The 23,721-nt window shown below is 44.3% G+C and overlaps 2 protein-coding genes across 2 annotated transcripts in view; one reads left to right on the forward strand and one right to left on the reverse strand.

Annotated features, from left to right (window-relative positions):
- ALG9 (ALG9 alpha-1,2-mannosyltransferase) overlaps positions 1 to 3,485 on the forward strand; it is a 60,426-nt gene extending 56,941 nt beyond the window's left edge. Inside the window, exon 15 of the mRNA XM_054087213.1 lies at positions 3,348 to 3,485. Within this exon, the coding sequence (XP_053943188.1) occupies positions 3,348 to 3,357 (10 nt within the window). The 3' untranslated portion in view covers positions 3,358 to 3,485. The remainder of the gene's footprint in view (positions 1 to 3,347) is intronic.
- SIK2 (salt inducible kinase 2) overlaps positions 1 to 23,721 on the reverse strand; it is a 47,776-nt gene that overhangs the window by 2,593 nt on the left and 21,462 nt on the right. The window contains exons 5-14 of the mRNA XM_054087211.1: positions 13,612 to 13,736; positions 11,373 to 11,496; positions 10,334 to 10,554; positions 9,599 to 9,751; positions 7,032 to 7,196; positions 3,417 to 3,645; positions 2,436 to 2,720; positions 2,121 to 2,284; positions 1,007 to 1,123; positions 252 to 343 (exon numbers count right to left, since the gene is read on the reverse strand). Coding sequence (XP_053943186.1) covers positions 252 to 343; positions 1,007 to 1,123; positions 2,121 to 2,284; positions 2,436 to 2,720; positions 3,417 to 3,645; positions 7,032 to 7,196; positions 9,599 to 9,751; positions 10,334 to 10,554; positions 11,373 to 11,496; positions 13,612 to 13,736 — 1,675 coding nt within the window. The remainder of the gene's footprint in view (positions 1 to 251; positions 344 to 1,006; positions 1,124 to 2,120; positions 2,285 to 2,435; positions 2,721 to 3,416; positions 3,646 to 7,031; positions 7,197 to 9,598; positions 9,752 to 10,333; positions 10,555 to 11,372; positions 11,497 to 13,611; positions 13,737 to 23,721) is intronic.

Raw genomic sequence — 23,721 nt, forward strand, 5'->3', positions numbered from 1 at the left:
GATTTTTTCCTGTGCAATTAAGTTAACCCCATGCGTTGTTTAATTTTGTTTGCTAAGAATAAGATCTAAAAGCATAGAATGGTTTGAGCTGGAAAGGACCTTAAAGATTTCTTCCAAATATCTCATCTCAATCACCCCTCTTTCAACTTAAAACCATTCCCCGTCATCCATCTCTACACTCCCTGACTGTCTTTAGTGTCTTGATAGTAAGACTAAGTAAAATTCAGCTGCGTATTTTGGAAGCTTCTTACCTGTGCTCCTGTAGCTGCTGCTCCAGACTCCGGGGCAGCTCTTTGCAGTACAGCTGGCAAGTATTCTGAGTTTTTGAGAGTAGCGTAGGTTTCTGCAAGAAAAGCAATGCTGTTTTAGACTGTGTTTGATTTAATGCATTATTCCTAAAAGCAAGTGAGAGAAGGCAGTCCACCCTTATTACAGTGTGAGTGCCCAGTTCCACTTACAGAAGCAGTCGATAGAGCTGCTATCTAAACCCACAGCCACGACTGCTTATCAGCTTCTAACCCTTAGACAAAGAAGATCTTTGCGTGATAGGCTGTACCATGAAAACCCCGAGAAAGATTTTTTCCCCAGTGAAGGAGAAGCTAGAAAAGAACTTATGAACTAAAGCTACATGAAAATTGTTTTTAAGAAAAGGGAGTGTGTGTGTGGGGAAGAAACAGTAAGTCCTCAGGGGTCAGAAGTGGCTCCTCAGATGCTGATGAATAACCTTCACGGGGTGCAAACAGAGAATAGCTATTTACTAGCGGTTACTTCAAATTGCTTTAATAACACTATACGGTAACGGACTGAGCAGGAAACCAGCAGTAACATACTTTTTGCATAAATAGGGTCAGTGCCTGGCAAAAGAAAAGTACAGCATGATTTCCAATTCGGTTTTTCTCCCCTGACGTAGCCTTTGACTGATATTTCCCAAGGAATAAGATCTTTTGGCTAGTCCACTGCGTAGTAATGGCAGCTGGTTTAGTTCAGTGGAGGGGAGATGCGGTACCTGGAGTCTGTGTTGCAAGTACTGCGTTTCTAAGCTCTGCCGTCTGGATAATAATGGGGGATGTGCACCGTTAGGGAAAGCAGATGCAGGTTCCTGCTGCTGCTGAGATGCTTCCTCCTGCAGAGAGAAGAGGAACAAATTTCATTCCCAGAAATGGCTTTTTCTGCCTCAGCCCTTTCTTTAAGGATTTCCCCTGACAGAAGTTTCATAGTTGCCACACGGACTGGTCTCCGGTGTCCCTCACCACTTTCACTGCATGATGAGGAGCCTCAATTGCAAAGCTTGGGATTATCTGTGCTGCAAAATGGAAAGGGTTTACATCTGTAATTAAAATAATACTATATCTAATGTATTTTCTGACTTGCTCTCTGAAATAGTTAGTGTACGGGGTTAGAAAACTGTCCAAACTCTGACCGCGCTTTGTGCAGCTCTTATTTCACAGTGTCAAAACAGAAAGCAAAAAGCTTTCGATAGTGGTGGAGGGGATATGTGTGGAGTAGGCATCTTGAGCTGACGTGGGAGGGAATTGTCATGGGAATACCACTAGCACTGTGAAAACGTTACAACTTTGTGGCTGTCAGAACTGAAGTTTGCCAGCACTCAGACAGAAACAGACGGAGCTTTAGGAACAGCAGGCTTCAGCTGGAACATCAGGTGCTTACAGTGCCTGGGTGGGGTTTAACAGAAACCCGTTTGCTGGGAGCTGTTCCATTGGAAACAAATAACCAGGGAGCTGGTAGAAGTTATTTGATTTCACTATGCAAATCAGGCTAACCATTGTCACTCGGCTTTTTCACCGCTTTTATTTATATCAAATCAGCTTCAACAGGGAAAGATATTAATTGGGCTTTGTTGAATCTAAAATATCCTTCAGATTAAAAGCAGTGATAGAAAGTTGGACTTGAAAGCTTACAAGGTCATCTCACTGCCAGTGTGAGGATGGTAAAGGCCAGCCTGCAAGCGCCCATTCTCTATTTGTCAGAAGTCAAAAAGGAGGAGAGGGAACTTTATCTGTAAATTAGCTCTTCTGAGATTCTCAGAACACCTTATCCTCTCCGTATCTGTCCCAGGGTATTAGTATCTGAAAGATGGAACTCTGTTTCTGTTTAAGTACCTGTGGAGGACTATTAATGAGGTCCTGCAACGGGGTGGCAGCTGATGTCAGAGAAGGTTCTTCTTCTGATCCTATCTGCTCATACAGCAACTGGACTTTGTTCAGTTCCAGGATTCCTTTGGTTCGCGCCAGGTTCTGGAGATGCTGTCTAAATGCTACAATTCCTAGAGAAGAGTTGAGCAAAACCCTTGTCAGAAAATCAGTTACTTCACGTCCGCTTAGCAGTAACAACCAAGTCCCAGTGTGGTGCTGCTGCCTATGTGTACGTTTACAGCTGTGTCTGGGTATCAAGTGGCATGAAATGATTGTGATTACCTTGTGTGAGGGATGTGTCGGATGCTCTGCGCCCCTCGCGGAAGCTGACAGGAGAGCGGTTGTGTGTCTCTCGCTTCTGAGAGGTGAGAGCTTGCATGGCTGGATTGGCAGGTCTCAGACCTATGAAAGGTGTTGTCATTCTGGGCGCTTGCTGGTTAGTCAGCACCATTTCCTTCAAGGAAGGGGTGTCTTCCAGGAATTTAATATCTCTCTGAATGGATCCCATGTCATATTCTGAATCAATACTGCCCAGAGATGAGTTTTCATCCATCGAGTAGACTTTCCCTGTGACAAAAACCAAAAGTCAGCATAAAAGTGCAGCAGCAATTCTGCAAAGCAAAGGAAGTGCCCAGACTCGTGCTGTGCCAACAGTGCCTGTCTGAGAGGACACTAACACAAAATCACGTTTCATAAAGTAATGGTAATGCAATACTTGTGGTCCCAGAGTGGGGATCTGCTACTGGTTTTCACATCATCACAGCAATAAGACGCTACGCAGATGGTATTCACTGCCTTGTTTGGAGAGCATTCAGTGTTTTTTTTCCCCCCCTGTAGACAATCCTGACAAGACTGCAGCCTGAGCTGAAAGGTTTGATCACCTTGCTGCTTTTGGAATACTTGAGAATCCTGAAGTTTTTGTTTCTCCACTGTCTCCCTCTGCCAGGACATCTTTAGGGGCTGAATGACTCAGGGACATATAGTTATGTGAAAAAGACCAGGCCACCTTGCCAGACTTTACCAGTTGCTCCTGGGGTTGTACACGACTGTAGCCAGCTCTATATCTGCTCCTTTGATTTTACTCTGTACAGCAGTGTTTGGGGTGTTTTGTTGTGTTTTTTTTTCCCTTTAGACTCTATAGCAAATCCTGAGTAACATAACCAAGGAATTCTATGTTATGCTTGTTGCTCTTAGGACCTCGTGACTAGATCGAGTGCTGTGAGCAGCAAATAAGCCTTGAGACGTCTGTGCTAACTTCTGTACCTGTGCCTGGCATCATCACCAGCTGATTAGTAACTTCTGCCAGCGTGTGCCGTCGCTTCCCGCAGCGAGCTGCTTGCATGGCTGCAAACGCCTGGGCAGGGTCATCTTCTGACTCTCCTTCTGTCTCAATCCCTTCATCGATAGAAGTTTCCATCATGCTGGTAGGCAGCGACTGGCATCCTTTCCTAATCACCACGGGAGGTACAGGATCCAGCAGGCAGCCGTTTACCTGAATGGCACAAGAAGGAGATGGACGGCTTTCAATTGTGTGCACAGAGCAAGAAATCTCTGCCTATGATGTAGGCTGAAGGCAGCCTGGATATTTAAAATGTGTGACCCTCCCTATAGCTACTGAGGTAAGAAAGACTTGCTAAGAATTGTAAGCAACCAACAAATCCCTCTAGGTAGGATCACCACTGACATCCTCTTAGCACTCAGCTCTCTAAATCTAAATACTCTTATTTCTGCAGTACTGTGTTCTCCAGGGCTGGGGTTTCGGTTTTGGTTGTTTTTTGTTTTTTGCGTTTTTTTTTTAAGAGCTATTAAAAACCTTTGCCGGCTTAGTCACAACTATAAAATATTTACGGAATGTACAATGTTATTTTTTCCCCTTACTATACCTGCTGTGCTCATTTATCATGTTCAGAGAAGCACTACAAAACAGTCATCTTGTATTCAGTTCTGCAGCTCTCACAGAGATGTGTTCAAAAATAATACAATAAATGTACCTTTTCCAACAAAAGCCATGGAGTCATGGTGCTCCTCTGCAAACCAAGGTTGCCCAGAGAGGCTGTGGAATCCCCCTCCTTGGATTCACTCAACTTGATAAAGGTCTGAGCATCCTCATCTCGCTTTGAAGTTAGACCTGCTTTTCGCAGGGCCTTTAGAGGAACCTTCCCAACCCAAAATACTCCTAGGATTTAAATTCTGGTTTTATTCTCCAAATCAGCGTGTCCTGAATCCTTCTGTACCTTAACTAAAGTCACTTCCACTGTTTTGTTAGGATCAGGTGGGGTAAAACATGGATGAAACAACACATTAATTTAGCACATAACCTGGCACTGCTAGAGGTGACTTTTAGGTCAAACTGTCAAGGAACCATTCCTGAGTTTTCTTAAAAGTTGTTCAGTACTCTGAAAACAAAGTCTCTTTGGAAAAGAAGCTTCAATGCATTAACAGGAGCTGTTAACAAACGCTCTTGCCAGCAGGCAGTACGGTAGCACTCTACGAAAAACTCAAAGCAGTATCAATAAAGAGCTATAAATATTTCAAGCATCAGTAAAGTGATGATACTCGCACAAAGAAATTCTGGATCTGCTGTCTCTGTTTTAATTTAATGGCTTGTATCTCCAAGCTGAATTTCATGCACACCTTTGCTTTCCATTTGTGAGTTTGCCATTCAAATGCCTTCTGCTGCTCTGGCAGCAAAAGCATTGGGAAGGCTGTTTAGTGAACTGCTGGAAGGAAACAGAGAACCAACACCATGTGGGCAGCTGGCTCGCTGCAGCTTCCCATGGCACCGGGATCAGGGGTGGAAAGGCTTTAGCAGAGATGTTCTGTAATACTTAAGACACCAAATATTCCCAAGTCAATTGTGATCTGACACCTCACTGTAGTCACCATTTGTTGATCTCCTCTGGCCAAACTGAGTCTATAAAAGCAACATGGCATGCAAAATAAAGTTTAAAATGTTAATTTCCAACTGTCTTTGAACTGCTTTTTGCTTTCCGGCCATAAGAGACCACACAGGGAGTTACTGAAACCAGTGATGAGAACCAGGGCCACACTCTTCGTGTTGGTAACAATCCAGTAAGTGAGCAATAAAAGCTTCAAAATGGCAAGCATGAAATCAAACCCTGAGCTGGCACCAGGCGAAATACTGAAATTAAAGTTATAATGGAACGTGATATGAGCTGGAAAAACAAAAAGTCTCATGAGAATAATGGCATACTTCATAAATGTAATTCTTATAAGGCATTTCCCCTTCTCACACAAGCGCTAACTGCTCACTCCTGTGTATTCCACTTATTCTTTGCTGTCCGGCAGAGGACTGTCACAGACCTCAAACTCGCGTGGCAGAACGGATCAGACTGCAGCTCCCTTCAGAGGAGGAAGCTGTGACCGTACATCTGTAAGGCCGTGGAGCCGTCACATCCAATTAGCCGAGTTCAGCTAAGTCTGTTAACTATGCAGGGGTGGAAAGCCCACACAAAGTCCTCCAGTCTGATTACAGGAAACAAAACCCATTAGATGGAGCTGCAGTTTTACATGGTCTCCACGGAGGATGTCACAGGCGTTGCCAGTTACAGAAACGGCCTCGCTGAGAACCGTACAGCCTATCAGAGATGGAATCACAGAATCGTTTAAGTTGGAAAAGACCTTTAAAATCATCAAGTCCAACCATAAACTTCACGCTGCCAACTCCACCGCTAAGTCACATCCCTGAGCACTACATCCACATGTCTTTTAAACACCTCCAGGGACGGGGACAGATATTTACCCAGCGAAAAGAGAATGCTGTGGGAGACAGCATCAAAGGCTTCACTGAAGTCTAAATGGACAACATCCACAGCCTCTCTGTCATCTGCCAAGCGATGCTGCGGTTCTAACAGGTTCTGACAGTCACAAGGTCCCGCTGGCTATTTACATTCAATGAAATATTAACAAAAATGTAACTTTTTTGGCTGGCTTATTATGCAGTTGGGAGAGATATGGAATTTTAAGCGCATGGTATTTAGCTGGCAATAGAAACTTACAGTTAAGGTCCCGTTATAGCTTCCTGCTCTCATTTATCTGAATTTTTGGGTAAGTAGATGAGTAGGTTCCTCTAGGTACACAGCAGTGACCCGTTTGTATTAGAAGCTACGTTTGAGGAGCCTTCAGAGCTCTTGAAAATATACTTGAGAAGAAAACAAACCTACTTTGAAAACCAACTCAGGCTGAGTTTTCTTTTACAAATGACAGTGTGGTAAGGTTGGAATGTAAGCAAAGAACGCGAGAGGCAAAATGGTGATAAAAAATGACACAGCTGTTGAAAGTTATAAGCAAGAGAAGTAGAAAATCAATGTGGAATACATAGAACTTTGACACTCAGAGAATACGTAAATGCAGGGAAACAGGCACATTGTGTTTTGTCCAGCAAGTGCTAGAAATGTACAGATTGAGTGCTCAGATACAAAAGGTCTTTGTATTTGACTCGCTGTCTATCCTGAGAGGTTACCCAGAAATGAGAACGTGCTGGAGACCAGAGTTTTGGGGACAGCATACGCTTAAGAATAAGCACCTGGGAGCAGGTTGAGAACATCGGGTGTCTGAGGAAAAGGCTAAGAAACAGCAGGGTTCTCCAGCTTCTGCAAGCATGGAGACAAAGGAGGTGTCTGATGTCAATGAAGTGACATTTGTCTGGATCAGTAAATGTTCTGTCCCTGACTCCACAGCGCTTTCTGCTTGAATGATGAAGTCTACCCTGTCAGAAGGAACCGATCTTCAATTAATATGGAACAGCTACAGCTACGACCGCTAGCTGTGCTCCTACTAGGCAGTAATTGAAAAGGCAACAATCTTTTTCAGCCTTAATGATTTCTGACAAAACAGTAGGGCGATTTTAAGCCGTACCTTTGGTGTCTCAACTCTTTCTTCCTCCATAAATGCTGTCTCTCCTTGGCAGCTGGATGGAGGGAATGAAAAGGCTTCTGCTCCCGAAGCTGGGGGAAGGCCTGGAGACTGCAACAACCTTGGGTTTTGTGAATGCAAGTTAACTGAGGGTACCACAGCTTGTGCCTAAAAAAGATTTTAACAACATCAAAACCAGAACAATTTGAGGTGGGAAACAACATACAAAGTCACAAATTCAAAATAAACACTACTGAGCCCATTTCCAAAGCAGGAGGAGTGCAAGATTGAGTTCCCCATTCTTGATGAATTACATTCTTAGTCTTCAGACTTTAAAACACACAAACAAGAACCAAACGTCGTTAAGCCAGCTCCTGACTGAAGCTGAGCTCTTACTAGCAGTAAAGACAAATGTTTGGGACGCTTTGGTACCCTCTTGGTTCTGACAAGCTGGAATTCCTTCAGGAATTCAATACAAACCCCGTGAGTGTTACCAGGCAGAGGGTTAGTTTCAATGACTTTTCTAACATGCACCAATTCCAGTAGGAAGAAGGATGGTAAAGGATAGTGCAGGCTGGATCTGACATAAGATATCTGAACAGAGGGAGGAGCACTGCTGAAGGGAAAGGTCTGCGTCAGGAAAGGCAGTCGTGGCACAATTAGGAAAACAGTGGTTTTCACTGTTTCTTAACCATAATTTCCTCAAGTGCAGTATCCACACAACTTGCCTGTCCAAAGGGAAACGAGCAGCCTTATAGAGGAGCCTGTGGTGCCACCATGTGTGAAAACAAATTATCTTGTTACTCAGGATAACTGCAAGATTGCTTGCGGTCCTGAGGAAATAGTCATGTTGCTATAAAGTAGAGGAATTTAGGACAATAAGGAAGAACCTTCTTGGAGGTTCTTTTTTCCTCCTTGTTAATCTGTCTCCACCTGCTTATAACGCATCTTATAATTAAGAACAAGGTTTTGACTCCTGTGTCTTTCTATCATTAGAACTAAGAAAATAGATAGTTTTAATCTTTGTCACTCATATTCTTCCTGGACCTACGTTTTCATAGCTAAAGCGATTTGGCTTTCATTTCAACAGAATCCAAACCCAAATAGTGTCTTGCTAAAGCAAAAAAGGAGCACCGTGGCTGTGATTTCTTCTATAAGTCAGGTCTGGGCATTTGTTCTGTACAGCAGCACCTTGGAGGCTGTGACCTTGAGAGAATATTTACTTGAGACCACAATAAATCTGAGTCATCTTGGGCCAAGTCTTTCATGCTTCCAGTTACGCATTAATAGAAATCAAAAGTTGTACAATGTCTGTGTATCTTAATGAAACAAAAGAACACGTTAAAAAAAAAAAATCCAAGAATTATTGGAATAAGACATGATGAACTGTACGTGACCTTTCCTTCTGGAGAAAACGGCTAAGGAAGGAGCAGGCTGAACAGCCTCGGAGCCTGTGCTGAATCAGTCAGTCTAATTAGAGAGGATACTAAGTGGACAGCCTCCCGCCATGGAAGGGCTGGCAGGACATGTAAAGAGCACGCAGAATTGCTCTTGATAAAACACACGTGACATCCTTAAGAGTTAAATCAATTAGTCAATCATCGCTTTGGCTCTATGCACACAGAGGTTTTGCAGTCGTGCTGCAACGTCTCCCATGAAATTAAGACTCCTGCTGGGTCACAGGAGGAAAAAGCGGTGCAAATCTTAAAAGAAATGACATTATTTAGGAATAAATCTGAGTCTTGAGCCAACAAGAGCCTCACAACAATGATATTTTTATCAAGTACTTAAGATACAACAATGAACCGGCATGTTAACCTGGTAGGTTGATCCTAATAATTCTTTTGGGTACCTCTTTACTATTCTCTGTCATGCTCAATTTCATGGGAGACAGAAAGCATGTCTAGAGAACAGCAGGGGAAGAAGTAATTCTATTTTCAACAGGTCCCTTTACAGTAACTATGTTTATCACACTAAGTAGAGCCTGTATGCTTTTAGCCCCATGCTAGCAGCTCTCCATAAATTACACATCTCGTTTGTCAATCACATTAAAGATACTCCAAGTGTTGCACAGTCTCCAGAAATGGTGTTTCTTTAACATTTTAACCCATGACCTCCCAGCAAAAGGTCTGAAATTCTCAAAAATGGGAGCGTTCCCATCAGAAGCAAAAGACAGTACTTTCCCTTTAAGTGGGACATAAGCTGGGAGGTAAGGTTAAACCACACCATTAAAGCCAAAACCATTGTTTGCATTTTGGGCTTCAGAATGCAGTCAACTTCCCTTTCACTTTTAAAACTTATTCAGTCCCCTCCAGACTGATCTGCTCTGGGGAGGAGGCAGCCGGAGCAGTTGTAGGAGGCATGCCAGACAACCGATTTGTCATCACACAGTGATGACAGGAGGCAAATCCAAAAAAACAGTCTTTCCAAAATGATGCTGCAAGTCTACACACTACAGAAATCAGAAAACGACAATGGATTCTAAGTGAATCTGTGTAGAAACAACATTTTTAAAGAGAAGAATGTCTTGCACAGCCTTAAGCCCACGTGTGCTAGGAATGAGACCTTACCTTGGCTACTGTCTGCTCGGCGATGGTGCTTGGCCGACGCTGACGAGCATCAACTCTCTGTTCCACAGGGAAGCTACTCCGATGTGATTTGAGTCTTTCCACTAACAAGTAATAGATAGCAGCAAAGTGGTTATAACTCTTGTTCTGCAGGGACTGAAAAAGAGGAGCACAAAAGTGTGGGTGCAGCCAAATACAGAACATAAAGAATAACGTATAAAAGCAGAAGAAAGAATTGAGAAAGTTTCAAATCACAATGCTGGGCAAAATGCAGCATCAACCTTAGCTCGGCGGCAAGCTCACAGGAGGTTGCTGTGTTCGGGGCTGTAACAGTACTTAGAACTGACATTCAAGTGTTACTCTGAACCCTCAAAGATTTGAACCCGGAGAAGGGACTGATCTCCAGGCCTCCTGAATGTACTGGCTGCTCCAAGTCCCAAGAAGCAAGGGGGAACTGAGCCTCTGCGAAGCAGAGAAATTGGCCTCTTCTAGCATAAAGTACTCCAACTGCCCATATCCACAGTGATTTACTGAGACGTCAATAGGACAGAGGGGCAGCAGCGCAGCATGTTTAAAACATCTGCCCTTCTGCTAGGCTCTGACTAGGTAAAATACACCACCAGTTTCGTCTGCTGACATAAAGAATGTCGTAAGCAACTCAGGAAATAAGTTGTAGTCATAAAAACGAAACAGGAGACCTTCCCTCCAGGGACAAATATCTATTTAAGTCTATTTTACCTCAATAGTTTTCTGCTGATCTATTCCAAGGCTGTGCATCAGCCGTAAGACCTGCTCATTATACTCTCCAATGGAAGGCTCATTCTCCTCTCCCGGTGGATAAAGAATAGGCCTCTGCGCAGGAACTTCGATAAGCATCCACTTGTGCTCCTTAATCTGAGCAATAGTTAACCGTTTGGATGGGTCTAGGACCAGCATTCTTCTAATCAGATGTTCACACTCTGTTGGGAAAGAAAAATTAGCAGCCTGCTAAGTGGTACTTGCATACATTCACCCGAGACGTACTGATACAGAGCACGAGAACAGGAAATCGCTCTAGTTCTACCTAACTTCTGTGCTAAATAGATTTCCTGAAGGCTAAAACAATCTCTCAAAACAAAACTAGAAGTTACATTAAGAAGGACAACCCCCCAACTTCTTTAAATGCGGGGTGTGGTTAACAGTGCCGTTCCTTCTACGCGGCTCTCCCATGAGGGCAGCAGTAATATTTGATGCCTCTTTGAAACTGGTTGTGCTGTTCAGTGCTAACGTTAACTGATAAAGCTTCAAACATCCTCTGTGAAGCCTGGTGAGGAGTGATCAGCATCCTTCTCCAGCAAAGTCTGAAATAGCTTGTCCAGGTTCATAAGACAAAGGATTGGCAAAACCAGGATTAAAGTCTGGATCTTTTTTTATTTCCACCCTAGAGGTCGCAAAAACAAAGGTAAAAATCATGTCTCTGTGGCTGACAACACTGGCCAGTGGTCTGCTGCTTCTCACCTGTTTCAATTCCAGAACCTAAGCTTCCATTTTGACGCTCTCCCTGCCCATGGGCACAGCCACGCTGCAACCTCCATGCACTGCGCAGGGAAAAACAGGTCAGCTCTCCTGTCCGCAGCCTGACTGCAAAGGCACAGAGCTCACCTGGGCTCAGCTGCGCTTCTTTACAAAGCAAGTAGTCTGCCACACCCCAGTCTAGGGTGTGCACACCCTTTGCTGTGCTCCAAGATGTTATTCTACAGTCTACCCAGGGTTAGAGCATAAAAAGCCATGTCGTTACCTTCTGACATAAAATAAGGGATCCTGAACCTTCCTTCAAGAACTCGTTGCCTCAGTATGGGGAGCGTTGGTCCATCGAAAGGTAAAGCTCCGCAGACCAAAACATAAAGAACTACGCCCATGCTCTGTAAGAAAGAGAATACGCATTTCATTTCTCAGGCTAGAAGCAGTCGCTGAGGTTGGCTGGCCAAATCCTGCCACGGAAAAGGTTGAAATGATGTACTGTAGAAACAAGAAATTCATACCAGAAGGAGTTAGGTTTCTGGAGATCCCTAAACATTAAGGGCATTCAGCTGTCCCGCAGTGGCTGGGCTTGCAGCACCTTGTGCCAAAAAGCAGGTAAGCTGAAGTGTAAGGGCTTAGGGACTCTGGCTGCTAGCTGGAAGCTCCACACGGGTGACTGAATGACACCTGAAAAGTGAGCCCCAACTTTGGGTGAGAATCACAGATACTTTTTATTAATCTCACTGTTCAAATCAAAACAAACCTTAAACAGCAGCTGCTCAAAGCAAGCACCTAAAATTTGCAAAAGCCTGGGTAAGAGGCACGCTGGTAACTTCACCCACAGCCAGCTTCAAGGGACTCACAATTCTGCTCTGCTGGGTGCGGTGCTGAGCACGAGGGGTTCTTAAATATGAGAGAAAGGAGGCGATCCGGGCAAGAGTTCTCCCCTCCAACCGCCAGGCTCATGTTTGAAAGTATGCGAGTTAATTGGCACTGCAAGTGGAAATAGTCTGGCAGTAGATGCCAAGAAAACACAGCACCACGTTAGATGAAGCAACCACACCGGACCCCGGTGCGAGTCGGTTGGCAGAGACAGCCACAGCGCTGGGCTTCTCGAGGGGGAAAAGCAGGCGTTCAGCATTCACCTGAATGCTCTGTAAGCACGCAGAGCTTTTAAGATTAAATATAGAGTTTAAAAAGTCACTTCCTTCCTTCCTTAACCTGCCAGAAACGGAGCTGTGGATCGCTGCATTCCTCCTGCAAGCTTAATGCTTTCCATAGACACGTTCTGTGATGGGGCATTGTAAAGAGACACAGAATCCTTAACTCATTTCAGATAGCAAGTGAAGATGATGATTTACCTTAAACACATATACACTTCTCTCTGAGGGCAGGCAGATTCTGTTAACAATTTTGGATTCTATCCACTTAAAGGATATTTACTGAGGCTCAGAGATTTACTCCTGACATTCAGAGTGCCTGTGCTACTTGGAGCAGTCGGCGTAGCTGAGCTCTGCTCCACACTGATTTACCGGTCACTAAAGGTTAAGAAAGGCTGTAGCCTCTCTTTTAAACCAGCTAACTAGTTCTAAATATATATGTATGTCTATAGAGAGATACATGCGTACACACAAATATATGTATCTAAAAGTGCAGTTTTTATTTGTTAATGCAATTAGATTAATTTAAATTAGAGTAGCAGCCGAAAGGTGACTTTCAATGAGCTGCCCTGTTTGTGCACCGGGCTGATGGAAATGTCAGTGCCTGTGTTACGCTATGTGCAATATCATCACTGCAAACCTGATGCCAGAGCAGACACTGCCAGATTGTAGCGTTTCTGGTTGCTTTGGGATCTGAATTCGTCACTGCAAGCACCAGAATACTAAAATAAAAAAAAACCAAACCAAAAAACCAAACCACCCAAACAAATAAAACCCCAAACCCAAACCAAATTAGGAATGAAAAGCTGTCTCTGACAACGCGTGAAGGGCGCACAGAACTTTTCAGTTCATTTTAATCCCTTTTCCATTGCCTAAGAGTGTGGGTTATGCTCCCTCTCCTCTTCCAGTCGAGTCGTATACACGGAGACACAGCAATTCAAAACCACGCAGCTGCCTGCAGAAGAACTGGTTGTGGCAGGGTGCTTGTTTCCAGCTCAAAGAGCAAAGCAGTCACCATCTCTCCTGTGTTTCAGTGGCTCAGAATCCCTTTAACCACATCAGAACTTACAGTTCAATTCCCACTTAACACAAAAGGTACTAAACGCACTGAAAACAGTAAAGTTCATGCACTCGGTCAGGAGAGCTTGGGAGGAGCTACAGTTTCTCCTCTCAAGGGCTCACATACACCTACAGTGCGCGTTTCATTGCCACCTGGATGAGCAACTTCAAACCCATTCAATGCTAAGAGGCATTTTACGACATTCAGGAAATAATGCTGAAGAAGAACAAGAGAGAAAAAAGAAAATCAAAGATGAACCCTTTGTTCCAGCTTCCTAAAAGTTAAAAAAAGAATACCCAGATATCCAGCTGGGGTCCCTCGTATTGCTGTCCTTCAAAGACTTCTGGGGCTGCATATGGTGGGCTTCCACACCACGTCGTCAGAGGCTCACCACTCTTATAGAAGTTTCCAAATCCAAAATCTGTTGAGAAATGAAAGGGAAAAATCATTCCAAACACCATTTGCATGACAAAGAAGAAGTACATGCACAGATTAGGCCTGAAAGCTCACTTTCATTCATGAAAGGCTCTGTCACAAATCCTTTTGTCAGTCCTCCCACTGAAAATATTTATCAGGATGCTGAATGTCCTCTGCTACTATTTTTATAGAATCATCAAATCATACAATCATTTGGGTTGGAAAAGACCTTGAATATCATTGAGTCCAACTACCTAATAAAACACCCTGCAAAACTTCACAGCCTGTAGGAGTTTGGAGTAAACTTCTACCAGTTTGCTAAATCCAAGTTTATAAACAGCTATCGCTAAACCCCAACAAACTGACAATCATGCATCCATGGGAGCTTATTTGCTCGCCAAGAGATATCTGAGATTCAGTGCTGGATCTGAGACTTCCTGAGTTTTCTTTAGGAGCTCTCTAGCCTCAAACACAACAAATTTTGACAACGCAAGCATCAGCTCTGGGGATGAGAGGAAGGAGCTCTGCCAAAAGCAACAAGCATGGGAAAACACGCAGCCTTTTGCTAGGAGGGAACGGCTACTGGGATTGGCTGCAGCCCTTTCAGTCTACAACTGGAATTTGCCATTCCGCAACCAAGCAATTCTTTAAAATGTTTATTTTTATGGCTTAATATGGGACCAGACGCGGATCCCACAGGACTTGAGTATTAGTCACCATTTGTAATAACCCAAAGCAAAATGACAGCCCCGATTGCAGAGAGACATGAAGTCAGGAGAGTCTGATGCAGATTTTTTTTAGCTTCCCCTGTTGTTGCTCTCAGAGGTTGCATTTTTTTTTACTAGAACAATACAGCAAACAACATGAATATTGAGGAAGCTGTCTCAGGGACGGAACTCTGATTATCTTCCAAATGCACAATTTCAGGTGGCTGCTACAGCTCCGCGGTGCTCCCATGTGTAGCTCTCTTGCCTTCCATTCCAGGAACTCTTACCAGCCCACACCTCCTGTTCCTCATATATCCGGCCATCGTTCTCGCTCCCTTTGCTTAGTTCATACAGCATTTGCTTTAGTATTCTTTACTCTTGCTGCCAGGTTCCCAATGGACCCTCCCACACGCAGCACAGATTCTCATTCCGAATACACTCCTTCCACGACACTCGTTAGTATTCATACACAGGGCTCTTATTCATCAGGCTTTTAATAGAAGCCACTGGAGCACAATGTTTGGATACACCTGTTCACACCAGGAATCAAAAGACTTGCTCCACTGAAGCCTAGTGGGGTTTTCTCATAGAATTCAACAAAGCCACCATTTGTCCCTGTTGCTCCCAGCATTGTTCCGCTCCGTACTGCACTGTCCCAGCTCCGTACTGCTCGTTCCTCTTTCCACTTGAGTTGCAGTCCACTCTCTGTGTTCTCCGTGACAACAAACGCTGTGAATTCTAAAGCAAAGCTTTTCTCAAGGAGAGATACTAAGGACAAACACACTTTGGATTTAAGGCTTTTCAGGCAAACTGACTTCAATTCACTAACCGGCCGTACGTCCAAAGGAAATACAGGACGGAGCACTGGCCAGGGACAGGTGAGAGCTGCCAAGCCCAGCAGCACTGGCTGTTCACCACTAGGCTGCTCCTGCAGGAACAGCGATTTAACAGTTCCCCATCGCTTTTTCCATACTGGAGCACATTCTGCAGGAGAAGGTTACAGAAGGTGTTTCTTTCCTTAAGGTGATAATTCTTTTACCCTTGGAGCTGACCAAGCTCCTGCAGAGTAAAACTGGTGTGACTCGAGGAATCCTGTGAAAGTCAACAGTGTTGATAAGCAGCAATCAGGTTGTTGATTTAGTGCTATCAGGTGCTGATACCTCAGAGGTACGTTAATACAATGCGGCACTGATAGGGAAGCTGATAAACACTGGGGTTGGCAGACACAGCACGGGCACTGCTGGTACCACTTCATTTACTCCTATTTGTATAGATTGTGTTACTCAGAGGAGAGAGCCTGGCGCTCTCGTACAGCCTGAGCTAAAAAATTATCAGAGAACCCTCAGAATCAAAGCGGTACAGAGAGATTAAACAAAACCTTACCAGGCTCAGATAAAGTTAACCTGGAGCTGTTATAGAGCGGCGATACAGAAATTGAATTGGGCTCTTTACACAGAGTTTAACAGTGAAGGTCCTTGACTGCTGTCCTAAGAGAGGGACGTAAGAGCCCCAGTGGTTCTTCTAACAGAACTCTCCCTGCAAGGTACATCAAAATTGAACATGGGTGGAAGAAGCACTTTCAGGAACGCAAGAACAGAAGAGGTGTTTAGAGCATTTTTCTTGTCTGTCTTCCAAGATTTTCCTTAGTGTGTACTAAGATACAGAATCATAGAATGGTTTGGGTTGGAAGGGACCTCAAAGCCCATCCAGTCCCACCCCTGCTATGGGCAGAGACACCTCCCACTGGATCAGGGGCTCCAAGCCCCATCCAACCTGGCCTGGAACCCCTCCAGGGATGGGGCAGCCACCGCTGCTCTGGGCACCCTGGGCCAGGGCCTCCCCACCCTCACAGCAAAACATTTCTTCCTTACATCAGTTCGAATCTCCCCTCTTTTAGTTTAAAACCGTTACTCTTTGTCCTGTCACAACAGCCCCTGTTAAAAAGTCTGTCCTCATCTTTCTTATAGGTCCCTTTCAGCACTGGAAGCTGCTCTAAGTTCTCCCCGGAGCCTTCTCTTCTCCAGGCTGAACAACCCCAACTCTCTCTGCCTGTATGGGAGGTGCTCCAGCCCTTGGATCACTTTTGTAGCTCCTACAACTGTTTCCACAGGTAAGACATACCTTTTTTTTTTAACAAGCCTTGTGTTGGAGGTCCATTTGATTCAGATAAGCAATTGGTAACTGGAGATCAGCCACGGTTCCACACACACAATCCAGGTCATTGTGTCCTCATTTCATCCTTCCTTTTTCTAAAGGTCACTTGTGGTACTATTGAAGGAACAGCTAGATATGGAATGTAAATATCTAACCTCACTTCGACCAGTTCTCAGTGGCGTTCCTCCACAAAAAATGCATCTTGAAAAATATTTGGCAACATGCATAAAGCAGCTCTTTGTATTTAGGAGTTTCACGGTATTGATTATGGAATGTGTGTCCCTTATCGGGGGTTTTAGGGTGTGAAACCGCATACCAGTCATACACACGAGGACACTGGAACAGAGAATTAATAGACTGAGCTAAACTCAAGTAAGAAACCACTGCCTGACCCAGGCCAGGGCTCAGCATAACCAAAGCTCCTGGTCATTCCTGAAAGAGCACACACAAACCAGTCATCCTCTGCCGAAAACTTTTGCCTCAGCGTTTCCACAGCCTGAAAAGTGATGCTGTAATTCTGCTGTAGACCTTCTGCCTCCTTTAATGTATAATAACACATCACAGGCTCTGGGCACAACGCAGTCCAGTGACCCAAACACATCAGGGTTTGAGAGGAAGAGCTTTGTCTCCCTTCCTTTTGTAAACACTGGCCATAGATGTTTTTCCCTCTGTTGTAGCCCTACAGTCCAGTACTCTGCACATGCTCCATCCACCCTCCAACTGATCAGAAATTGCCTTTTCTTTTAAATAAGCCAGTCGTTCTCTGAAATCTTATTGCAGAGATTTCTGAATTTGCTATCCAAAAGAGATCAAGACTAAAAATAAGCAGGGTGCTCCCATCAGGTAGTCCACGATTGGATGATAAAGATACTGGCTTAATTATCAGCAGCAGCAAGGTTGTGTTGAAAAGTTAGGAAAATGGGCTCTACTTTCAACTACACCCGACCACACAACCTGAAAATCCCAGGTCTAACCCAAAGCTGCTAAAAGACTCCTCTTTATTTGTTTAGACCCCTGAAAGAAACTAGGCCAGGAGCTGTGCCCATTACAGATAATTCCATACTGGGCCATCAAAAACTTTTCCTAGGTTGTATTAACCCTGCAATCACCTGCCCAGGAAAGCCTCTAATTTGGATCTGTAGGTACTTGGAAAACTCACATCTTGCTTCTCAGATGGGCAGGTAACTGCTCTGGCTCCCTCCTCACATACTCCAGGGGAGTCCAGTAACTCTGCTGCAGTGATAAGAGCTAAACTTCTCTGGTACCAGCAACTCCCAAGCCAGTCTCATAATTTCCCTTGCCAAAAAAAGACCATCTGATCTTTGTCTGCCCTGGAAGCGATCCCAAAGTCCCTCGGTGCAGCCACACAGGACATTTCCCAGAGACTGCTGGCAATGGCATGAACGCCAATGGCACCATTGGCTGCAGGAAGCCCCGTGTGCAGATAAATCCTAACCACGGGACTAATTTTGAGACATCCAGCAGAGAATGCATGGCTAGAATAGTCCTGCTCTTTTCTGGAAAGCTCAAAATACCTGTGGGATGGGAGTTGCAAGATCATTATAAAGGGCTAACTAATAGCAACACGTTAGGGTCAGTAGGACTCGGGAGGCCAATTCCTCTACAACAAAAGCTCTGCAAAGATTCAGGTCCTTAATACTTCATGAATAAGCTCTGTGTACAATTCAATCCATGGAGCTCTTCAGCATCACCCACAGCTGTAGGATTAATCCCTTTCACTTCTCATCTCTAACCATGGTCATTATTCGCATTCACACAAAGCACGAACAGATACATCTCTCATATCCTTGCAGTTTTACCTTTTCTTCTCCCTCCCCAAATGCTCTTGTTCCGAACAAGGAAATCTCTGTTCTAAGAAAGCTGATTTGGTCATTAGATAGCCTTGTCTTCCTCCCTTCAAGACTAGAACTACAGGGCTTATCTGACATCAAATCTGCTGAAATGATGCAAATAAGGAGCTGCGGTCCATGGCTTCAGTTTGGAAGAAAAAAATAAAGAGAATGGCCTGAATAACAATCATAGAATCGTAGAATAGTTTGGGTTGGAAGGGACCTCAGAGATCACCTAGTTCCAAACCCCTGCCATGGGCAGGGACACCTCCCACTGGATAAGGGGCTCCGAGCCCCATCCAACCTGGCCTGGAACCCCTCCAGGGATGGGGCAGCCACCACTGCTCTGGGCAACCTGGGTCAGTGTCTCACCACTGTCACAGTGAAGAAAATCCTCCTTATGTCCAGTCTAACTCTGCCCCTCTCCAGTTTATGCCAATTGCCCCTCGTCCCATCCCCACAAGCCTTTGTGAGCAGCCCCTCCCCAGCTTTCTTGTAGCCCCTTCAGGTACTGGAAGGTCGATGTAAGGTCTCCTCAGAGCCTTCTCTTCTCCAGGCTGAACAAACCCAACTCTCAGCCTGTCCTCCTATGGGAGGTGCTCCAGGCCTCTGATCAACGACAATTGGAGCCTTCAGACTTCAGCAAACTGCTTGGTAAAGGGGCTCTGGGGCATAAATAACATTGAAACTGTTATATTTCATGATTTATCTGAACAGATTTGGTTTAGAATCAGGGCAGCAAAATAGTATTTGGTGGATTGACTACTTCAAAATACTACTTCTTATTTCTGACTAGAAATAAGAAGAATTTAAAAAAACTCCAGCTCAAAATCAAATGGCTGAGTCTGCTGGAAACAGAGATTGATTAAATCAGAGCTACAATCCCTCTAACTCCTTAGAGATTTGTCTGTGCGTGCTGACTGCTAACGATGAGCTGGCATTTTCATGATGACACAAGATACTCTTATCCCTCATCTATTTGTGCACTGTCAACAATCAGACCAGAAACTTAAAAGACAGACAAATATTTAAGCTTCATTCTACCCTTCTAAGTCAATGTCCCTAAATTAATATTGTATTCCAGATAATTAACATACTTTGTTAAATGAGACCATCTTATATTACTGTAAATATCTGGTCCGGGTGGAATCCTCAAGAGGTTAAACCTCCAACACCAGCCCAAGGTCACTGTGTTAGCTCAAAGTCAGAAAATCAGATACCCAGGCTCCCAGCAATGAACTTTTGGGAATGGTCTACAGTCAAAGAGCGCCGCTGCCTATCAGGAAGAAGGCTGCGATGCCAAAAAGACTATCTGAAGGTCAGACCACACGCGAGGTCCGTAGCTGTGTCATGCTCTGCAAGCACGCAGAGCGCCCGGCAGTTGCAGAACAGTTATGCAATGGCATCCGGGCATGTCCCCATGCTCTGGAGGTGCAAACGGCCAAGGCTGGCTCAGATTCCAAATCTACGTAGGAAACACCGACTATAACACTCACGCTGTCCTTCCTTTTACATCCTCCTTCAGTTCTGAAACAACTGCAACTTCAGCTGTAATAACAGAAGGGGGAAACAACAAAATCTTTTAGCCACCCCCAGTCACTGTGTGTCACCTGTCTTTTTCCTATTGCAGCCAGGCTTTTGTTGTGAATTTTTCTGTTCTCTTTGAGGAGACTTCTCTTCACACGTAATTGGCTTGGCAACCTTGACAATACTTCAGGAGATACAAAACAATTTCTTCTCTCAGAAGCATTTTGCCGTCTGTGTAGGTGTCATTAAATCTGATCTCTCCCTTCAGTTATCTTGCATTTGTCAGATTTTAAACATCCTCTTAGTATTGCAGATAAATATCAGCCTATCTTGGAACCGCAGCTCCTACTCAGGTGCCACCCTCATACGTCTCCGTATCAGGTTCACCAGTACGTGTACGAATGTCTGTAAGTACGGCTGTAGAAAGCACAACCTGCTTGGAAATACACACGAGTTCAGCCCCTAAGAAAGTGAAACTCTTTGCCTATCCAGCCTGGATTTAGAGTTAGCTATTTGGTGAATGTGAACACATCGAAGCCACTTCAAAATGAAACATGAAAAAATCTGAACAGCGGAAGACGGAAAAGAGCTTGAAGTATGATGATCAACGCAAGATAAGATTAGATTTATGTTACAATTAGGATTTTTTTGCTTTTAAGTATTATCTTTACACGCTTAATTTCATAACACGTAATAGTTTCATTTATGATTACCAAAAGTAGCTCAAGAGCAAGGACATCTTAGAACCGAACGGCACAATCTTTGCAAGGCTGTTACCTCTCCTCCCTCTCTGAGCAACAGAATGACAGAACTGATGCTGTTGAGATAGAGCTTGCCTGGGTGGAACAGCAGCAACTGGCTTGAATCAGATGGTTGTGGGACAGCACAGGTGATGGAGCTCGGTTAGGCAAATCCATCCGTGAAAGGTCTATACAATGATACTGGGGGGCAGGGATGAGCGCAAGGGGATAGGGTGCAGAAAACAGCCCAGCCTGGTGTCCTCTACTCTCCCTGGCACTGCCAGATGGATCTGACCCAGTACAGAATTCCTCATGAGTCCGTGCACCTTTTCCAGAAGTATGTGTCTTATAAACCTGGACACTGGTTTCTTCGCTCTGCAGTTCTGAAACTGCAATCCTTTCCCTTTCCCATGGGCAAGGAACACCAGCGTCCTCCAATTATGAATTTCTGGTGAAAAAATAGCATGCACTGACAATCCAAAGCATAGCAAGAGCCAGATACCTGCTAATACACCCTGGACTTTTTCATGTAGCACAGGATTAAAACCAGCGCTTCATATTTCAGCAATCTGCTCTTATCTTTAGAAATCCAATTATCTTCTATTGTTGGACAAAATAATTACCTATGCAGAGAGATCAGCATTATTTGTTAAGGTACATAAATTATTATGGTTACCTCTTTTTGTTTCCATCAGGCTTTCTACAGTTGCGTCTTCAAACAATGTTAAACCATTTCTTAAGAACTTAAGAATTAATAGCATCCAGGAGAACCATTTCAAAGAAGTAGTTCAGGATTTAGATAGGATACTGGATGCTTGCTCCATTGGGCTTCATCAGTTTTTAATTATTGTACTGTCAGTTTAGTTGTCCCACTTTTTAGTGTTAGAATGGCCAGGATTCAATTAAAAACAAAATAGTCACCCGTCTCTTTCTCTCTCTTCCCCCCTCCACCTTGTTTCTACTTTGCAATCGCTGATCTACCATAATTGTTCTGGATCAAAGGTAATAGTTTTTAACCTAAAAACACTGTTAAGATTTCTCATTCCAGAGAAATGGATTTTAAGAACATTAGTGATGTTTGAGGGAAAAATGTGCCAACCTTCAAAAAAAACGTACACCAGCCCTAGAATTCTAAAAGGACTGAAATTGGACCCGTTACCAGCGGACTGAAATTATATAATGGAGTGATCCTTATCTTCGTAACATTTGCCTGAATCTGCACATTAAAAAAAATATGATCGTTTGCAGCATTGTGTTCAGTTGAATAAACTCTGTGTTTGTGCAATCTGCAAATATTGGCTCTCACCATTTGCGGTATTTTGTTTCTCAATCTCATTTTACCCCCTTTCGAATAATCTTGAACGTAGAAGGTATAATTTTTTGAACATACATCATTTAAATGGAATCTGTTTTCCCTTTCAAAATGGAAACGGACTAGGATTTCAGACCCGTTTGCAATCCGAGAAATGGAAGCTCCCTGCCAGAGCCACTGAAACTTCTGTGCATCGAGCGCAACGAGGTAGTCTCTAATTTGTATCTCTAAAAATCCTTTAGAGGGGACACCAGCTTCAGCGCTATAATTAATCCATTCCACTAAAATTGCCAACAGAATTCAACCTCACAGAGCCACGCGGTTCTTTTGTTATTACAGTAATATGAGCAGAGGAGATAATCGAGAGAGAGGTGCTGATAAAGGAAAGGTATGAGTGTGTTCGAAACAAACCTGACCTACTTCATGAACTGAATGCTGATCAGCCAGTTCTGACGTCAATGCATATTTTACTGTCCACCATCAAGACAAACCAGCACTACAACCTGCTTCAAAATAACAGTCTCTCCTACCTGACCTGGTTCAAACACAGCAGCTTTACCATCACGATGGCATGACTTCTGCAGGTGTCTATAAGGCACCTTAACTGGGCAAACTGGGGGTGCTGGGAGTATGCGGAGAGATGCTCATTATTCCACAGAATCATAAAATGGTTTGGGATGGAAGGGACCTCAAAGCCCATCCAGTCCTATCCCCTGCCATGGGCAGGGACAACTCCCACTGGATCAGGGGCTCCGAGCCCCATCCAACCTGGCCTGGAACCCCTCCAGGGATGGGGCAGCCACCACTGCTCTGGGCACCCTGGGCCAGGGCCTCCCCACCTGAACAGCAAAACATTTCTGCCCAAGATCTCATCTCAATCTCCCCTCTTTCAGCTTAAAAAAACATTCTGCTTCATCCTCTCCCTGCACTCCCTGATCCAGAGCCCCTCCCCAGCTTTCCAGGAGCCCCTTTCAGCACTGGAAGCTGCTCTAAGGTCTCCCCGGAGCCTTCTCTTCTCCAGGCTGAACAACCCCAACTCCCTCAGCCTGACCTCTTATAGGGGGTGCTCCCCATGATCATCTTCGTGGCCTCCTCTGGGCTTGTCTCCTTGTCCATCCTCCTTGTTTAGGCCTAAAACATCAGAGTCTCATCAGCTTATGGTTTTAGGAGCGCTGATATTTTAATCTTATTTTATTCTCCTGGTGCTCGAAACACTTTATGCACATTTCTGTATTTGACTGAAAAATGTTGTGTTCTTAAAGAGTAAAAGCTTCAATAAAAGTCGTGAATGATCCAAGACATCTACTGGAAGTTAGGAATTGCCCAGTATGGCCATGAATATCTACGTGGATTTCGTAGCTGCGAGGAGTGACTGGCAATGGACAGCCCCGCACATAACACTGGGGCCCAATGCAAACACCAACACTGCAGAGCTTTCTATCAAAATAATTCATCGGTTACTGCGTTGGTTTCCAATTGTTAAGAGTAATTCGAATTAGAGAGTAATTCCAGCTATCAGAGACAGGATCCTGGCTGCCCTTTGTTCTTCCACACTTTGATAAATGAGCCATGAAGAACATGAAGCCCTGGAAGAGACTGTTCTCAGGGATCTGCACAGCACCGGCCAACTCCAAAATCACAGATAAATCATCCTGTGGAATTAATCATCTCCCTCCTTTTCAGAAACAACTGACTCAGC

The sequence above is a fragment of the Cuculus canorus genome, chromosome 23 (genome assembly GCF_017976375.1).
Source record: "Cuculus canorus isolate bCucCan1 chromosome 23, bCucCan1.pri, whole genome shotgun sequence".
Classification (NCBI taxonomy): domain Eukaryota; kingdom Metazoa; phylum Chordata; class Aves; order Cuculiformes; family Cuculidae; genus Cuculus; species Cuculus canorus.